We start from the raw sequence: 19,041 nt of genomic DNA on the forward strand, positions 1-19,041 counted from the left end.
CAAAACCAATCAAAAGTGTCATCGTTTTTACTTTTGAGTTTCACACTGAAATACTTTATACTTTCAGACTTGAATGTGCCAGTTAATTTCAGACTTGTGCTTCACGTCTGTGCACTTTAGAAAGCAGTGATTATGGAGATTATGAGGACCAGCAGAAGAACTGCTCTTTGGAAGTGTCCATTAAAGATGGTCGCGTGTCCTACTCCAATGAGGGGATTGAGGGAAGCGTGTTGACGTACCACTGCGAGACCGGACACTACCCTTTCCCTACAGCACAGAGAGTCTGTGGCAGAGACGGCCAATGGTCAGCCATGAGACTCTCATCCGGGAAGAAAACACTGAGTGCTGTGTGCAAGGGTATCTCCTACCTATATCATACATGAGTAAACATACAGGCTTTTCAATCTGTGCTTAACCCTGGGTTATTAATCGTTTAATCCCTGAGTGCAAACAGTGTTAAATGCTATATTTAAATGCAAATGCTAAAAAACAAAGCCTAATTAAGAGCAACAATGGATATATCTGACTGAGGTTAGTGTGCAAGGGTGAGTGTGATTTCACCAAATAGGATATGTGTCTAGATTAACATCTATGTTGACCCGGGTACAAGATTTCAATCATGCAATCCTATTTAAGGAATATTTTCACAGTTAAGTTTATTATTAAAGTCAGGGTTATGTGCTTCTACATCATTGCTATTGTTATTATGCTATAGCATTCGAGGATTGCTGGAGAACACTTGCTGTCATTCACGTGAACTACATATCCCATCATGCACAGCACTCACACACCAGTTCCAGGTCACCCCTTGATTACACACACACAGCTAAAGCTCGTCATGACTGATTGTTGGGACTACATATATACATCACAATCAATCAGTCAAAGGCCTTTATTTGTCACATATACTTCCATGTAGTCAAATACACTGCCATGTAGTGAAATTGGACCCCCCGACCGTACTCAAACATCACATTTCTGTGGAACACAGGTCAACGGGAGGTAGCATTTGCAAAAAAGAATTAAGATGCATTTGGGGAAAGAGAGGCGAAAAAAACTCCCTCTCACATCACCCCTGAATTAGGGCAGGGTGAGATCAGAGAGAAAAAAAGCCCCTGCAGCCAAGCACATAAACAACAGGGGATGTGGACATAGTCCGATAAGGGGGGCAGCCATCCAGTCCTGTCACTAGAGAGCGCTGGTGGCAGACCTGCCCACCCTCTCTAGTGGGTGAAAGCACACAAAGGCGTGGGATGCGGGGCTAGGTAGTGATAGTCTATCTGTAGCTGTCTTCGTGTAAGCCTGTAGAGTCCAACAGGTGTCTTTGACTTGAAGCAGGAATTTCAAAGCATCTCCTTATCTTGCTATCCTGGAGAAGTTGTATCTCCAGCCAAGGCCAGCAGACAGAAAACACACAGGGAAGCCAAAAGAGAAAAAAAGTTGTTCAAATTGGGTCAATATTTGCCAATTTCACAGATAATTAATGTTCGTCACTGTTCTCAATTGATGGCCAAATCTTGTTGCAAAGCCACTAGTTTCACCCTGATGTTTTCCAATGAGAGTACAGTGTGGTTATTAGTGACCCTGCTCACCACAGTTTCAATCAAGCCGGCCAGCTTAGTGGGGTTTTGATCCGCACTGATTACTTTCATCAACCGTCCATACCCCAGCACCCCGCATAAGTCCATTAGCAGAAACCCTGGTATCAAAGTTCTGAATAGGTAGATAACTTAAATATCCTTCAGGTACAGAGCAGCAAGGCACACAATGCATCACTTCTCCCACCCGTCCATCACATGCCCATCATGTCCCAGCAGGATAAGTGGGCTCCAAACTTCTCGTCAAGAAGATGGTGTCAATTGCGTTTAGAGACCAGTTGATCAAATCCATAATTCCTTATTCGTTTGGATAATAGGACAAGGAGAGCCTCAGAGATAGAGCACGACGAGACAAGAGGAGACAGCCAGGAAAGATATGGGTCAGAGAGGAAAAAAGTGCGACGGCCTTCACTGAGAGCCAAAGAAGAGAAACACACTCACTCATCTAGGGCCGAGTCCTGTTTTCCCTGTGAGCATTACATAAGTGGTTTCCCTGTGCTGTCTTGCCTTGTTTCTGAGCCATGCTTGTTTTCTGTTTATGCTGTTTTGCTGCCTGCCTCAACCTTTTTGTCTGTGGCTACAATTGCTCTTTTGAAATTCCCTTACACTCCGATTTGCCCCTGTACTAACCTTGCCTGCTTGCCTATTCTCAAATACATCTGCATGTGGATCCCCACCTCTGTTGCCACCCAATCATTACAGTCATTCGTCAATCATTCACCTTTGATTTTTGGGTATAGGTTAGGGTTATGGGCGGGGGTGGGGATTAGGTGAGTGTGATTTTGCCAAGTAGGATGTAATCCTGGATTAACATCTATGTTGGTCCTGGAACATCATTTCTGATTGAAAAATAATCCATACCCGATCCCTAACCCTAAACCCAACCATAACTTTAAAGTAATTCCCAAAAGTCAGAGGGGATTACTAGTTGGATAATAATGATGTTGAAGCACATGACTTAACAACAAACCTAACCCTTAAATTTGATTGGCTGATTGGGAATGTTTTTTCAGGGTCAACAGATGTTAATCCAGGATCATGTCCAATCATACTAACCATAGGGATTAGGTAAGGATTACATTTATTAAACAGGAATGATGTTTCAGGACTAACATAGATGTTAATACAGGATTGCAGGATCTTCCATAGGAAAATCACATCCACCAATGTGCAAGAGTTAAATGAATCAAGCAGGTTTCACGCTCCTCTTTGTCCAGTAATGCTGATTAATATTTTCCACAAATGTGAAAGTTAAACCAGATTTGTCAATTAATAGCTCACCCAGGGTTAACCTTTTAAGATTGAAAAGCTTGACAGACTCCTCGGTTGATTGTCCTGTAAGTATTGATGTGCTTACCTCACTCTTAGAGATCCTCTGCCCTGCTCAGATTCAGCTTGATAACGGGCAGTTCTGGCCCAGGAGGCAGTGGCTCAGGGTTGGAGAAAAGCAGACCTTTTCATGCCATGAAGGGTTTGTTCTGACTGGATCTGCTGAGAGGAACTGCACTCATTATGGTGGATGGACGGGAACAACACCAGTGTGTGACGATCAGTGTAAGCCTTCGTATTCCTGTAGACACAAACATCGGGATTGAATGGTGCTTTATAACATGCTACCGTTTCCAGCGGAGGACTGCAGAGATCCAGGAATCCCTCCAGGAGCTAAACGCTTTGGGCATCATTTCCGCATTGGAAATAAAGTGCGGTACCTATGTCAGTCAGGCCTGGATATTCTGGGCTCTCCTGAAAGATGGTGTTTGGATTCAAGGGAATGGAGTGGTGCAGAACCCCGCTGCTACGGTCAGTCAGGCACACACACACACATTTACTTACTTAAAGAGCAAGTCACTCAAGATGAACATGGTCCATTTGTCCCTTCAGCCCAGTACTCATTTGATCAGCCGGCTATAGTTGCTCAGGCGTTAGGAGGATCTCTGAGCGCAGCCTTAGATGTGTCCCTCCCCGACTTCAAAAAGAAAGGTGAAAATATAATAGCTATTATTGATTGCATTAGGGTTTTGAGTCTGACGTGGGATGTGTTTCTTGCATTAGGGCAGTCTTTGGGTAGGACTATAAAGGTTGAAGAAGGTCGCCTGAATGTCTTCATCCTGATGGACACCTCAGGAAGCATTTCACAGGACACTTTCCAGGCAGCAAAGAAAGCCATTATTGAACTCGTCCGTAAGGTTTGTAGTTTAATGACTTTAAAAAGCAAACTATATCATAAAAGTCGGTCAAACAAGCGCATGACTCTGCTCGATTAAAAGATGCCACATTTATTAATTTAGAGACGACTATGCCATCCCCGGCCATGCTGCTACCAGAGTTTTTGTTGAACAAATGAACAATCTGTTTTGAAAATGCCCATGTTCATGTGGATGGTGTTATCTAATGTTTTCCACATTCTGATGCTGCGCTTGATCTTGTCAAGAGTTTAACAGTTGTCTTGTCTACAAGTAAAGGCTGATTTTTACTTCTGCCTCAAGCGCTCATGTATGCTATGGCGCAGCCAACACATGGTCGCATAGCCCTCGCCATGGCTGTCGACGACGCTGATGCGCACCTCTTAAAAAAATGTAGCTACATGTCGCAACGACACGCAGCACAAGCTCTGTGATTGGTTGGCTTGGTAGTGCTGACCAGTGTGGGTGATTGTGAGAACCGCATGAGCCTGATGCAGCGAGTGTTTACAAGTGTGGAGTCCCGGGAAGCACCTCCAGATGAAGACTGTAGTTTTGTGTTTACCTTATGATTAAAGTTGTTGCACATCCGCCGGTTCCTGCCTCAAAATGAGTGAGTTTGAACTACTTGTACATCAAGGAAGCGTTCAGAAAAAGCAAAACACCAGTGAAGAAACTCGACAGAGAAACATAAACACCTACTGCCAGCTAGTGTTTTGGAAGTGTTATTGCAGAACAACACACACACACCGCAGAAATATTAATGCATGGCAATGTGCATTGCGAGGGCCGAGGGTCACGCCGGTCACTTGACGCAGGAGAATAAACCAAACTTAAGGCTGTTTCTCAATACCAACAATGCAGAGAATAGACTGACGTTCCAGTGGAAATCGGTCTTGCCAAATGACCTCAGAAGAATGAACTCAAGACCACGAGAACAGAGAGAGCAATCTGTGACTAAAGAGATGCTGCGTTCTTCCTGATGGTCTCTCTCACAAGTTTTTTGTTGTTGTTGTTGTTAAAAACCAGATGTATTTAGACCCAGGGCTTAATTTGTGCCAAAACACACAGAATCTGGATCCAGCTCCTCTGAAATCTGATCCTGCACCTCATTTTACTGATCCCCCTCCTCAACCGCCCTCCTCCGCCGTTCGCTGTTCACTTTCACGTTCTTCTGGGACTCCCCAACTCTCTTCACTTTCGTCCGCCACAACCCCGTGCTCTTCACTTTCATACGCGGCACCCCTCCGCCACCCAATTCTTCGCCTTCTCCCCCCGTCTTTACTTTCGTTCATGCCAAATACGCCCACCCCCTCCCTTTCATGCACGCACCTCTACATCCTCGGCTAACATGCCTAATCCGCTACACTAATCTGTTCAGGGACCTCGCAATTCACAAATTAAGCACCGTTTAGACCTGTCCAGATCTGTCTGAAATCCTGAAATGGTATGTTTACACCTGTGTTTGTCACGATCTGATAGACATGCCATCAGAAACAACACCTGAAGTGGCCAGGTGTAAACAGCCCCTGTATCATACAGAACTCATATTAATGAGGGATTATAAATCATAAACACCATGACCATCGTGTGTTTGTGTATCAAAGTCTGCAGCTGAAATAATCTCTTGTCATCTTCTAGCTGGACAGCTATGAAGTCAACATGAAGTTCGACATCGTCTCATATGCCAGTGAGCCCAGAGAAATCGTATCCATTATGAGCTTTAACAGTCATGATGTGGATTTTGTATTGAGGAAACTAAGCGAGTTTAGTGATGAAGGTGTGTTCAGTACTATTTGTGCCATTATTAATGACATCTTCAGTTTCTGGTTGTACAAAATGACATGTTTTATTTCAGTGCACGAGAACAGGAGAGGCACCGATCTGTCTAAAGCCCTAGAGAGGGTGTACGGTCAGCTGGCTTTGCTCCGCGAGAACAAAAAGAGTCATTTCAATGAGACTCAGAACATCCTCATCATAGCAACTGACGGTAAGAGGCTATTACTGAACCCTTCGTCTGGAGGAAGCACATTTACAAATCTATGGATGACATGACCTAATGAATACATAAATGAATGACATCTTACAAACATCTAAATACCAATACACAATGCATGTGAATATGAATATGTTTAAAGGGCACCTATTATGCAGACGTCACTTTTATGTGGGGTTTAAACCAGTAGTGTGTCAGCAGTGTGTGAATATATCCAGCCTCTGTAATGATAAACATGAATTAACTGTATTGTTCATAATCAGACTTCAAATCTAGAGACCAGGGAGTTATGAAACGTTATCTGTGGGGTGTTTTGAGCTGAAACTTCACTACACACACTAGAGACAGCAGAGATGCATTTTACAGCTCGTGTAAAGGGGTGTAACAGGTCCTCTTTAATATATTGAAGTACTGATGTGTTTTTCTGTATCTCCAGGCCACTCCAATATGGGACCCAACCCACAAGTCATGCTGAATAAAATCCGCAGCTTGCTCGGCTACAAACCCAGCAGTGTAGACCACACACAAGAGGAGCTCCTGGGTCAGTCATGTGAACGTCTAAAAGGGACAGTTTGCCTAAAAATGAACATGTCATCATTTACTCGGCCTAAACTTATTCCAGACCAGTTAGAGTTTCTTTATTCTGTTGAACACTGAAGAGAATATTGCTCTGCTGGAACCTGTTGTCATTGGTATTCACATTTGTTTTTGCTACTATGGAAGGCAGCAGTAATGCAGTCAATGTATTGGTCTGTTGTGGTAAAGACAGAGCTGAGATGAAAGGCAAAGCTCTCAATTTACAGATCAATCTACGTTAATCCTCTCACTAATGGTCATGAGTGTTTGGGTCATGACTGAAAGGCAAAGCTCTCGATTTACCGGTCAATCTACGGTCCTACTCTCACCTATGGTCATGAGCTTTGGGTCATGACTGAAAGGACAAGATCTCAAATACTAGCAAACGAAATGAGTTTCCTTGGCAGGGTGGCAGGGCACACTTTTATAGACAGGGTGAGGAGCTCTGACACCCGGGTGGAGCTCGGAGCAGAGCCGCTGCTCCTCCACATCCAGGGAAGTCAGCTGAGGTGGCTCGGGCATCTGTTTCGGATGCCTCCTGGACGCCTACCTAGGGAGGTGTTCCAGGCATGTCCTACCGGAAGGAGGCCTCGGGGAAGACCCAGGACACGCTGGATGGAGGGACTATGTCTCACGGCTGGCCTGGGCACACCTCGGGATCCCCCCAAAGGAGCTGGAGGAAGTGTCTGGGGAGAGGGAATTCTGGGGTTCCTTCCTAAGACTGCTGCCCCCGCGAGAAGCGAAAGAAAATGAGATGAGACTATAGAAGTCATTGGTGGCAGGTTTTCAACATTCTAATTATTTCTGAAAACAAGACTATTGTGCCTGTCTAGAAAAGTAGACTAGAAACAATCAGAAAAGATCTTGATCTTGTAACCGCTGAGCCAAATAGGGATTGAGGAACCCAAACAAAAAAAAGGAACTTGCTTCTTAAGAGGGGTTTACTGATAAAAAAAAATACTTCAACAGAAGATAAAGCTACAGCAAGCAAAAACAGAGACTTTTCCAATTTCCAAAAACTCAAAAAAGGCAAAAATTGAGGATCAGGTACTGCTAAAAAAACTGAGACTTTTCAAAAGGAAGGACTCGGAGAGGTTGACAGGCTTGAATCCACAATAACCGAGTTTAAAACTAAAGAAACTGAGGCTACTTAAATACAAACAACTAAACAAGGCAGATGTGAAATCAACAACGGCGATTACACAGACAAAGACAAAAGCAAAAGAATGAAATGAGGATATCCAGTGATAAACAGAATTGAATGGTTTATTTGAGGTTTTATGATGGTAACATTGCTCATGTGTACATGCAAATTAGCACATTGCTTTAGTTCCCCTGAATGGGTCAATAATGTTGATTCAGATACAGAACAAATTCATTCGTAATCTTGTTCCTGAATTCAATCATTTCCAATATGTTGTCCACACAGATGTGTACGTGTTTGCTGTGGGGAAAGACGTGAACAGAAAAGACCTGACGAGCTTTGCCTCCTCAAAGAAAGGAGAGAAGCATGTGTTTGTGCTGCAGGACTACCAGCAGCTCGGATACGTGTTCAACCAAATGATCAGTAAGACACTTATTTTAACTTTGCTTGTTGGCATATAGCTTTCTCCATTCATGATGCTCCGCTGCAGCTTCGCAGTAATGAAGTGCCTTGTTGAACAAACCGAGCGGTAAAGCAGATAGAAAGACCAACCAAGACTCCTTCACTAAGGTTTCTACAATAAATCACTGTCTCATCATTATTAAATTAATAAGAAAATAGAAAGAAAACCAGAGCGCATGTACAAATATTCTAAACATCTAATCTTTAATCTAATGTGATTGTCATGAAATAAATTCAGGATTCTTTATCACAGTTCCCTGCCGTGCACTTAAATCATTTCATTCATTTTCCTTCAGCTTAGTGCCTTATTCATCACGGGTCGCCACAGCAGAATGAACCAACAACTATTCCAGCATATGTTTTACACAGCAGATGCCCTTCCAACCGCAACCCAGTACTGGGAAACACCCAAACACACTCATTCACACACACAGTCAGTGTAGTTGATCAGTTCCCCTATAGCGCATGTGTTTGGACTGTGGGGGAAACCGGAGCACACGGACGAAACCCACGCTAACGCAGGGAGAACATGCAAACTCCACACAGAAACACCAACTGACTCAAACCAGAGACCTTCTTACTGTGAGGCCACCATGCCGCCTGCATATAAATCTGACCCCTGATAATCAGGCACTCAGTCAGTGAGTGAGTGAGTGGGACTGAAAGCTGACCATGCACAAAACGACAAGTACAGTACACACAGCATGACGTTTATAATTATGAACACAATAGCCGCATTTCCACTATCAGGCCAGTGCGAGCCAGGGCCAGGCCGGGCCAATCGCCCGGGAGGTTGAGCAGTGAGGCCGAAATCATGTCGCGTTTCCACTGTGGGGCTTGTAGCTTGCAGCGCGTCAGCAAACCCCGCCCCCAGAACGTCCCTCGAATCGAACGTCACTCAAACCGCCCACTTCAGCGAGAATCATGCAGATAAAGCACACCACATCATCACGAAACTATTAAAATTAGGACAACCAAAACAAACAAATGACACGTTACTGTACAGCAGTACAACGCATGTCTATACGCACATGCCTGTGTGTTTTCATTCATCATATTCATTTACTCGCCGACCGACTGGCATCGAAATCCAGTGGTCTTGCCACCAACGGAGGGACCCAGCGCAGGGAGCGCACACATCCATAATATAACACCACATATATAAAATTCTCTGTTAATAACTCGATATAAAATGTATTTTATATCTTCTAGACAGAATCTGTCCAACATTCATCCCAAATGCTCCGGAGAGAACTGAAACATGATTTTTTTCCCTATAGGCTTTACGACACTTAATAGGTGATTCCCTTTATTTAAAGATGTTGCTTATTATATCTCAAGTAAATGAAATTGTTCAGTGTTTCAGCACATAAGAGCAGCACGTAAAAAAATATTGCCTATATTTCGTTGCGCTCAGCAGCTATGCACTAATAAAGCTCTTTATGTATTTTATATTTCCTTTTTTAATTTTAGCATGTTATATAAAAACACACACACTTGTTTGAGGACACAGAACACATTTTGAACTTGCAGTTTTCCCCGTCAAAAAAGTGCTGCGCGGCTGCAGACAGAAAAAAAGGTCGCCTAGTTTCTGCTTTCACTCACCCCGAAAATGCTCTGTTTGCATGATTTAATTAATATCATCTTATCCAAATACTTTATAAATAATATTTAAAACATTTTCCGGTGTTTATTTATTTTTTTATTTTTTTCAAAGAGGCTTTTGAAAAATGAAAGTTAAATATAAATTTGAAACAGTTTGATATAGTGCCTAATTGTTATAGCTATAGCTTTGGTTAGTTTTATATTGGTTTATTTATTTAATGTGATTTTTTTATAGGCCTATCTGATATTTGTAATTCGTTAAATTATTTAGCTTAGGCTATTTTATCTAGATATGACACTATTGTTTTGAGCCTACAAAAGCGGACATGAAATTTGTAAAGTTTAATGTCTTTCTGTTGTATTCATATAGTGTATTATCTCCCAAATAAATTAAAACAATAAAAAGAAAAGAAAAAAGCCGCTCGCGGCATCAACAGAGAATGGAGCGCTCTTTTCCTCGGTCTCACACAAGCACAGGCATCTAAACGCGCAAAGACACTTATTAAACTTGACAAAACCTCTTGAAAACCTTTACTGTCTGCTGTGTCTTTAATATGGTGTAAAGATTAGTATGCGTTATTGAAACATCAAAGAGATGCAGCAAAGAAAAGTGACTTATTAAAACTATCATTTTATGCAACAACCTTACATTTAAAAGAGAAACATAAGGGTGATCATATGCAAAAAAGACCCCAGCCTATAATTTGTTCCAGATGTTTTCTTTCTCTTATTTATTTGTTTGTTTATGTGTTTGGCGCATATACTCGTGTGCGATCGGAAAACTGTGCCCGCCTCTCCTTTTACTCCGCCCCGAAGCCCCGGCTGGCCCTCTTTGGCCCAAGGTATTCGGCGGGCCGAAAAAGGCCGGCTGCTGGCCCCAAGAAAGCCCCGCTTTGGCCCGATTAGGCCCCGGAAGTGACAGTGGAAACGCCACTGGCCTTGGCTCGCCCTGGCTCGCTCGCTTTAGGCGCGATAGTGGAAACGCGGCTAATGTGATCATCTTTACCTGACTCCAGTACTACTTTGTGTTGTATGGAAAGCCCAATGATTACAGCTGTGTTATTATTTTAACACTCCTGATGGTTTTATTGTCTTGTGTTTCCACCTCTGTGTGTGATTTCTAAAGTGTGAACTTGCTGTGTTTCTCAGGTGATTCTGCCGTGACCAAGTGTGGAATAGCTCAGGAGGAGCAGAGCAGCGCTGATGACGTCTCCTACACCAAACCATGGCACGTAGACCTCCTCTGGGTCAGTGAACTGAACTCACCTCACAGGTTTAACATATAACACTTTAATAAAGCCTAGGTAAAGGCTCAGAACTACTAGACAGGGCACGTTAGCATGAGAGCTCAAATACATAAACGTGTAAAGTTTAGTGGGTGACGAGCAGAACACCACCAACACAACTATAAAACTACATGCTAACTGATATGTTAGAGATAAAGTTGAACAGCTTGTGCTCTCAGAATTCTCTCAGAAGAAGGCAGACAGGTTTATCAGCAGCCAGATTCAGCTGCTGTTGAAGACTGAAGGCTTTATTCTGAGAAAACCACCGTTCTTGTTGTGCTTTATCCTGAATATTACACAGCTACTGACCACTAAACATAAACATTAGACACTAAACACTGTTCTGAGTCATAATAGTTGATTAATCCCTAACACAGTCCAACACATGCGCTATAGGGGAATTAATGAACTAAGTTGCCCGTAGTGTATGGGTGTTTCCCAGTGTTGGGTTGCAGCTCAAAGGGCATCCGCTGCATAGAACATGTGCTGGACAAGTTAGCGGTTCATTCCGGTGTGGTGACCCCTGATTAACCCAAAAAGAAAATGAATGAATGAAAGGCGAAGCTGACCGAGTGAAAACAGCTGATGGAGTATGCACTAACCTGCATTATTCAGCCACTAGATGGCGTCAAACAGTGGTGGGGCAGTTAAATATAGATGTGAACGTATTCACTGACGGTCAAGATGATTAAATGTACATGGGTTTGAACGAGCATGTGTTATTAAATTCAGCGGTTGTTATCTGGAAATAACATATGTTGAAATGAGTAGACCAATAAAAATGTTTTCAGAAACAATGACTCAAAATGAAGGGAGTTTTGTTCTTAAAACAAGAAAAACCATCTGCCAATAGGGAAAGCGGATTAGTCTTATTTCAAACGCAAAAGCAATCTTGTTTTGCTAACCCCAGTAGCAGATTATTTTGCTTGTTTTGACTCATTATTTATGAAAATCAGACAGGATTTTTTAATTGTCAGGAAAATGCCTCTTGATTTAAGAGTTTTATATATTTGGACTAGAAACAAGACACAACTCTGAGTGAGAAAAGCAGTTTCGGCAGTGTGTTGTTGATTCAGCTTTTTAAATGATCAATAAAAACAGCTCTTTCAGATGGCAGATCCTATTTTTTCATTGTTTCTGTCTTTCAGGGAACTAAAACGTGCCGCGGGTCAATCGTGAGTGAGAGTATGGTGCTGACGGCAGCTCACTGCTTAATAAAGGCCAGCGGAGTCAAAGCCACGCCGGCGGACATCAAAATCACCCACGGTAAGAGCTGACGTCCTTCACAACCATCCCAACCCAGACTCACAACCGAGAACTATCATCTATTGATTCAGTTCACAGACAGGAGTTTTCCACTTTACTTGTGTTCCTGAACACCACTTTTAACCTCTTGTATTTAATTTTCAGTAAGTTCACTCAAGCTGGTGAACTCCATTAGAAACTCTCCACATGTAAGATCTGGTTTCTTTACAAATCAATGATCCTCACTGCCTGACTGAGATACAGTATTCACACCAGACATGAAGCACTGCACTAATTGACATTATTCTGTCATCTCTTTACTACATGGACATTTATTTTACCCCAGTATTTTTAATGGAGGCGAAGCGGTGGCGCAGTAGGTAGTGCTGTCGCCTCACAGCAAGAAGGTTCCTGGTTCAAGCCTCGGCTGGGTCAGTTTGCGTTTCTGTGTGGAGTTTGCATGTTCTCCCTGCGTTTGTGTGGGTTTCCCCAGGGTGCTCCTTGGCTAAATTGTCCGTAGTGTATGAGTGTGTATGGATGTTTTTCCAGTGATGGGTTGCAGCTGGAAGGGCATCCGCTGCGTAAAACATATGTTAGATAAGTTGGCGGTTCATTCCGCTGTGGCAACCGCTTATTAATAAAGGGACTAAGCCGAAAGAAAATGAATGAATGAATGAATTTTTAATGGAGTGTCAGCGTTAGCCTGCTGCTACTGACGCCGCTTGTGTTTAAACAGCTTTTCATCTAATTCAGTGCTTAATTTGTGAATTGCGAGGTCCCGGAACAAATCACTGTTGAGTTATGGCCTGAGCTTCAAATCTCTCATACAGGTGCTGGAGAAGTTAAAGCCGTGGAGCTGATCGTTCATTCGCAGTTCAACGTGTCAGGGCTGAAGGACAAGGATGTGAAGGAGTTTTATGATTACGACATCGCTCTGATCAGGATGAAGGAAAACATCACAATATCTCGACAGACAAGGTACGAGTCAGCTACGTGATTCATGTTTGCTTCTGTACTCCAGTGCTCGCAGCATTACAGTTTTCAGCCATTCTGATCAACCCCTGTTGCCAGATATTTTCAGATTTCTACAACGCAGTCTTCTTTAATGAACGCTCTGATAAATATCGTGTCGAAAAACTCACCAAGACAATATGGTGTGCTGTAGTGACAAACCATGTGTGATATTAATGAATAGTGCCCTAAATACCTGCTGAAAGAGTATTGCAGTGCTGTCAGTGATGTGGTTTCATACACAGATGATAATGCAGTTGCATGGATATAAGTTGAGGATTGTGTAACGGAAGCCAGCTAGTAAATGCTGTGCAGGTAAACCTTAGTCCTCTGACCTCTAAAGGTGCTTTAGTGACAAGCAATATTCTTTAGCCCCCTTGGAAAAGTAGCTTGTTGGACCGGCTGAGTTACATTGGTGCCGTGACCCGGATGGGAGTGAGGTTTAGGGAGGCCAGTTAGTAAGTGCTGTGGAGGTAAACCCCACTCCTCTGACCTTTAAAGGTGCTCTAGGGACAAATGCACCAGACCATGGTCTTTAGCCTCCTTGGTAGAGCAACCAACTCCCATGCGGAAGGTTGCTGGTTCGATACCAGCTCGGAGCAGGTTGGGTGGCATACAACTGGCGGAGTTACAATTGCAGTTTTTAGACTTCTTTCAAAGATTGTATTAAACATAATAAATGAGCAGAGTGTGAGTCAGTACTTTAACACATATACTGTATCTGAATGTGTACTACAGACTGAGAAGATTCGGTGAACCTTTCCCTATGTGGTAATTGACTTTGATTGGACAAGGAAGAAATTTGGGCTACTTTACCAACACAATCTCACAGCAATTCGTAACTTTTTGATTTGGTGGGTAATTCGTAGGAATTCGTATGATCTAATTTGTATAATTTAGTACGATTTGCTCATCCCCCAATGACGGTTGGGGTTAGGGGTGGGGTTCGGAGCCACACCTCCTTTTTAATATCGTACAATTTCATACGACTGAAATTAGCAACAAATTAGCCACTAAACTGACAAAGTTAAAATACTTACGTCTCCTCATGAGATCAGGCTGACTTTTCATACTTTTGTGCTGGTTTGAGTTGTCACTGAGCTGGGATCTGGCAACCCTGGAGCATTCTCATTGAAACTGAGTAAAGACTTGATCTAAATGAGTCTGAACACTCCTGTTTAGTCAATTAATGTTCAGCATCTTGTTCTTGACAGGCCCATTTGTTTGCCTTGTACAAAATCCTCGAATCGGGCTCTGAGAATGGCTGCGGGCTCTACATGTGATCAGCACGGTGAGTAAAGGCCAACCTAATCCATATGTGTTGATGAAGACATTAAGGAGGATGACAATAAAATAGAAATGCGATCATCATTTGACCAACTTCACGTTGTTCTCTTTTTTTAAATACTCGACATTTCTCCTGCTTTGATTTAAAGAGAAGATTCTGCCGTCGTTTCCTGATCCTGCACTTGTTTCAGAGCCGTTTGAGTTTAATGAGTGTTTGTGTGCTCCATCAGAGAGAGTCCTGCTCCACCTGGAGGAGACGCCGGCTCACTTCATCTCACAGGGAACACATCGAGCAGACACACACATACACAGCGGCGCTAAAGTGAGTCCTGTCTTTATATATTTATATATATATATTCAGGTCTCCTGAAGGCGGTGGTGTGTGTCAGGATGATAATGCAGCAGGACTGGAGACAGAGTGGTCTGATGAACATGACAGTGAAGTTGAACATCTCAGTCTAAATGACCTTTTGAAAATATATTCATCTAGAAAAGAGTTTTTTCTGAAAGAGTGAAGATATTTCCCGCTGGTACAGTGTTTGGATCAGATAAAGCAGGTTGATGAGCAGCAGAGAGTCCTCGAAAAGCCTGAGTCTCTCCTGTCCTGCAGTGTTTGAGTGTTTCTGCCTGATCATCAGAGCCGGAGAGACTGTAGTGTATCTGATCCTCTTTCCTCCATAGAGAGAGAAATGCACAGAGAAAGCCAGATCTGTCCTGCAGGAGAACAGCAGAGCCACGCTGGCGGACATCATCACCGAGCGCTTCATGTGCACTGGAGGATCAGACAGGAACACACACCACATCACCTGCAAAGGTCAACCGATCACACGCATCTGCATACTCTAGATATCTATATCTACTGTACTGTATACTCTATAGAGCAGGGGTGTCCAAACTCAGTCCTGGAGGGCCAGTGTCCTGTAAAGTTTAGTTCCACACCTTGGCTAGCTAATCAAGCTCTTACTAGGCTTTCTAGAAACATCCTTACAGGTGTGTTGAGGCAAGTTGGAGCTAAAATCTGCAAGACACCGACCCTCCAGGACTGAGTTTGGACACCCCTGCTGTAGACCATTTCAATATGGTGATGTCATTGGCCCATCAACATTTCCTGCTTGTTATTAAACTATTTCATAACTGTAACAACAGGCGATTCAGTCATACCTTCATGTTAAAACAGCGATCATAACATTATTTATCAACATGTGGCTCTTTTTGGATTCTCGGAAGCTGTAGAAATGAACAATGTAAAACAGGAACTGCACTGGGACCATTGTTTTTATTTACATACCTCAAAATGGCCTATATCAGTGGTTCTCAAAGTGGGGGTCGGGACCCCTTGAGGGGTCGCGGAACAATGAAGGGGGGGTCGCCTGGTGATTTCCAAAAATCTACTTATTATTATGAGGCCATAAGACTTACTATATTTTATCCATAACCAACTGAAGAGAAAAAAAACAGTCGTTTATAGTTACTATAGTAGCTTATTTACTAGTTCTATTAAATTGTGACCCCTGGGGTAATTAAATTATATTAAAGACAATAGCGTCAGATGCAGCAGATTGATTTTATAACACCAGGTTAAACTTTCTGGCCCATTTACAGCACTGACATACAAAAAAAAAAAAAATTTAACGAAGAATAGACTTTTGGCGCCATTGCATGCCAGTTTTCTGTATTTATAACCACCTCAGAGGATATTGGGGGTCGCGAGTCACTGGCATTGTTATTTTAGGGGTCGCGTGCTGAAAAGTTTGGGAACCCCTGGCCTATATGGTCTGCATACTCTATATATACGGTGCTCTCTGCATCTGCTGTGTGTTGTGTCCTGCAGGGGATTCAGGAGGAGCGCTGTTTCTGCGCAGGAGGATGCGATACTTTCAGGTGAGGCTTTTGAGCGTTATTTTTATTTGACTTCATTTCCTTACCTCACAGTGAGAAACACCAAGGGTAAACTCTGAAGGGCTTCAAACTCTCTGTAATTGACTCCTTAATCTTAGGGCTGCACACTGCTGGACAAATCTGACATTGCGATGCTTTATTTTCCTGTGATATGCATATGATTTCACCATCATTCGTCTAGATCAGGGGTGTCAAACTCAATTCCTGGAGGGCCGCAGCTCTGCAGTTTAGTCCTAACCCTAATCAAACGCACCTGATCAAACTAATTGAGTGCTTCAGGCTTGTTTGAAACCTGCAGGTAAGTGTGTTTGATTAGGGTTGGAACAAAAGCAGAGCTGCGGCTCTCCAGGAATTGAGTTTGACACCCCTGATCTAGATCAACTGGGATGATCAAGTCCACGTCATAAATAAACTACAAGCATGCATATATAAATATGAAAGTGAAATCATCAGTGCTTTGTGGTTTTCTGAGCAGTCGAACTCTGTCTAACTCTAACTCTGTCTAACTCTGTTTACAAAAATACCCTGAGCTTAATCCGTGTGTCCTCTCTTGTCCTCCAGGTGGCAGTGATCAGCTGGGGCTCCAAGCAGACGTGTGACTCTCGGACTGAACACAGAGAAGCTGTTCAGGACGCCAGTGACTTCCACATTAGTGTGTTCACTCTGATGCCATGGCTGAAACTACACCTTCAGCAGCAGATCAGCTTTATTGATTAACATCAATACACACACACACACACACACACACACACCTGCATCACCTGTGCTCCAGAAACACTGTCAGATTAAAGAGAATACATAACAATAAAACAAGTTTAAGACCGCATGTATGAGAGCTTGGTTCATAATCATTTGATAAACGGCTTTTAGGAGTGCCACTGTTTTTTGGATTTCCGTTATACCACAGGGCCGCTGAATACTTGATTCTGATTGGCTGATAAGCACTCTCAGGTGTTTGGTTATTCTCAGATAAACACACTTAAAGTAGTTCTGGCAGGTTTTGAGCAATTACGGATCGTTGCCACACACACACACACACACACACACACACACACACACAAAATGAAGCTTTGAAACACTTTTATTATAAGCATTTAAGAAATGAAATCACATGCTCACATATAAAACGACCTCTCAGGGTCAGACTGGGGGACTGAACAACACATTCAGTGTGAATAACAGACCACATGACACTTGATCATCTTCATAGCAGCGCAGCACCACGACGACTGACGGTCCTGCAGTGGGGTGTGTTTAGGCTCCACCCACAGGCAATGACTGACAGTCCTGCATTAGGATAGTCTCCGCATTCAGTGGGTTATGTTTAGGCTCCACCCACAGAAAATTATTGTCAGTCCTTCATTAGCATAGTCCACGCCCTCAGTGGGTTGTGTTTAGGCTCCACCCACAGAAATAATTAGGTGCGTTCGACTTCATGCAGCGCTGTGCAGATCAATGGAAATCTGTCTAAAAGCGGTGCACGCTGGTTAGAAATGATTGACGCTGCGCAGACGCCACGTGACTGTCACATGTGGCTTTAAAGTACCGCGACAGCGCTCCGAGATCAGATGACTGATTCAGCTGGTGCAGCATTTGAAGAGCGACTGCTGGAGTTGCGATGACGACACTGATATTACACGAGTTGACCGCATGACAACAACCACGTGTGTTCGGGTTTATTATTGGACAGTATCCGTCTCACAAATTTCAGTCTTACAGACTTGTTTAATTAATAATAAAATAAATATCATCATTGACCCTGACACCCCTATAAAGGTTTCTTAACAAATGAAGTAAACAAAATATTTTATTAAATATAAAAATAGATATTAAAATAAAATACTTCTTTCCAGTCTAGCCGTTTATGCTGAAGTTTGACATTGATCTACCTGCTCTTGCTGGGAAATTTCTACGTAAAGCGTAGCTCATTTATTTTGGTCCTTTTGTTCAATCTTTTTGGATTAAAGTGCTTTTTAAAAATGCTTTCATTATCCAAAATAACCCTATTCATGGATATGCATTTCCTTCTTATGTGCCCTCTCGTTTTCCCCTTATTTCTCATGCGTTTGTTGTACAGTATGCTACTTCAATTAATTTATAATTCCTGTATTATTTAAAAATGAACTATAGTCTGTGGAGACTGTATTCTGATTTATCTGTACTGTAAATCTTTTGTTGTTATTGCAGTAAATAAATAAATAAATAAATGATCACACCATGCAGCAACTTTGAGCCCCGAAGTGTCCGGCTGTCCAGCTCAGTTTTCAACTCCGTCCCCGCCAGTGCTCGACTAATCTTGTTGATCAACGACTGCAGCTGTGGTTCAAGTCGAACGCACCTATTGTCAGTCCTTCATTAGCATAGTCTCCGCCCTCAGTTGGTAGTGTTTAGGCTCCACCCACAGAAAATAATTGTCAGTCCTCCATTAGCATAGTCTCCGCCCTCAGTGGGTTGTGTTTAGGCTCCACCCACATAAAAATAATCATCAGTCCTTTGTTAGCATAGTCTCCTCCCTCAGTGGCTTGTGTTTAGGCTCCACCCACAGAAAATAATTGTCAGTCCTCCATTAGCATAGTCTCCGCCCTCAGTGGGTTGTGTTTAGGCTCCACCCACAGAAAAAAAATAATTGTCAGTCCTTCATTAGCATAGTCTCCGCCCTCAGTGGGTTGTGTTTAGGCTCCACCCACAGAAAAATTATTGTCAGTCCTTCATTAGCATAGTCTCCGCCCTCAGTGGGTTGTGTTTAGGCTCC

At 42.9% G+C, this 19,041-nt stretch overlaps 1 protein-coding gene across 2 annotated transcripts in view; it reads left to right on the top strand.

Moving 5' to 3' along the window:
* The window catches only part of si:ch1073-280e3.1, an 18,096-nt gene extending 981 nt beyond the window's left edge, over positions 1-17,115 (top strand). The window contains exons 3-19 of one of the 2 annotated variants that reach the window (XM_009291351.5): positions 121-357; positions 2,967-3,152; positions 3,225-3,398; positions 3,480-3,578; positions 3,651-3,784; positions 5,420-5,558; positions 5,637-5,768; positions 6,211-6,315; positions 7,780-7,917; positions 10,711-10,808; positions 11,996-12,113; positions 12,923-13,070; positions 14,318-14,394; positions 14,621-14,712; positions 15,072-15,204; positions 16,222-16,271; positions 16,851-17,115. In XM_009291351.5, the coding sequence (XP_009289626.2) occupies positions 121-357; positions 2,967-3,152; positions 3,225-3,398; positions 3,480-3,578; positions 3,651-3,784; positions 5,420-5,558; positions 5,637-5,768; positions 6,211-6,315; positions 7,780-7,917; positions 10,711-10,808; positions 11,996-12,113; positions 12,923-13,070; positions 14,318-14,394; positions 14,621-14,712; positions 15,072-15,204; positions 16,222-16,271; positions 16,851-17,006 (2,216 nt within the window). In that variant the 3' untranslated portion in view covers positions 17,007-17,115. Of the gene's footprint in view, positions 1-120; positions 358-2,966; positions 3,153-3,224; positions 3,399-3,479; positions 3,579-3,650; positions 3,785-5,419; positions 5,559-5,636; positions 5,769-6,210; positions 6,316-7,779; positions 7,918-10,710; positions 10,809-11,995; positions 12,114-12,922; positions 13,071-14,317; positions 14,395-14,620; positions 14,713-15,071; positions 15,252-15,430; positions 16,004-16,221; positions 16,272-16,850 lie in introns of those variants that run through there. The other variant, XM_073924261.1, reaches the window with a different exon arrangement.
* Positions 17,116-19,041: the final 1,926 nt, after the last annotated feature.

Source organism: Danio rerio, chromosome 15 (genome assembly GCF_049306965.1).
Source record: "Danio rerio strain Tuebingen ecotype United States chromosome 15, GRCz12tu, whole genome shotgun sequence".
In the NCBI taxonomy this organism is placed as follows: Eukaryota; Metazoa; Chordata; class Actinopteri; order Cypriniformes; family Danionidae; genus Danio; species Danio rerio.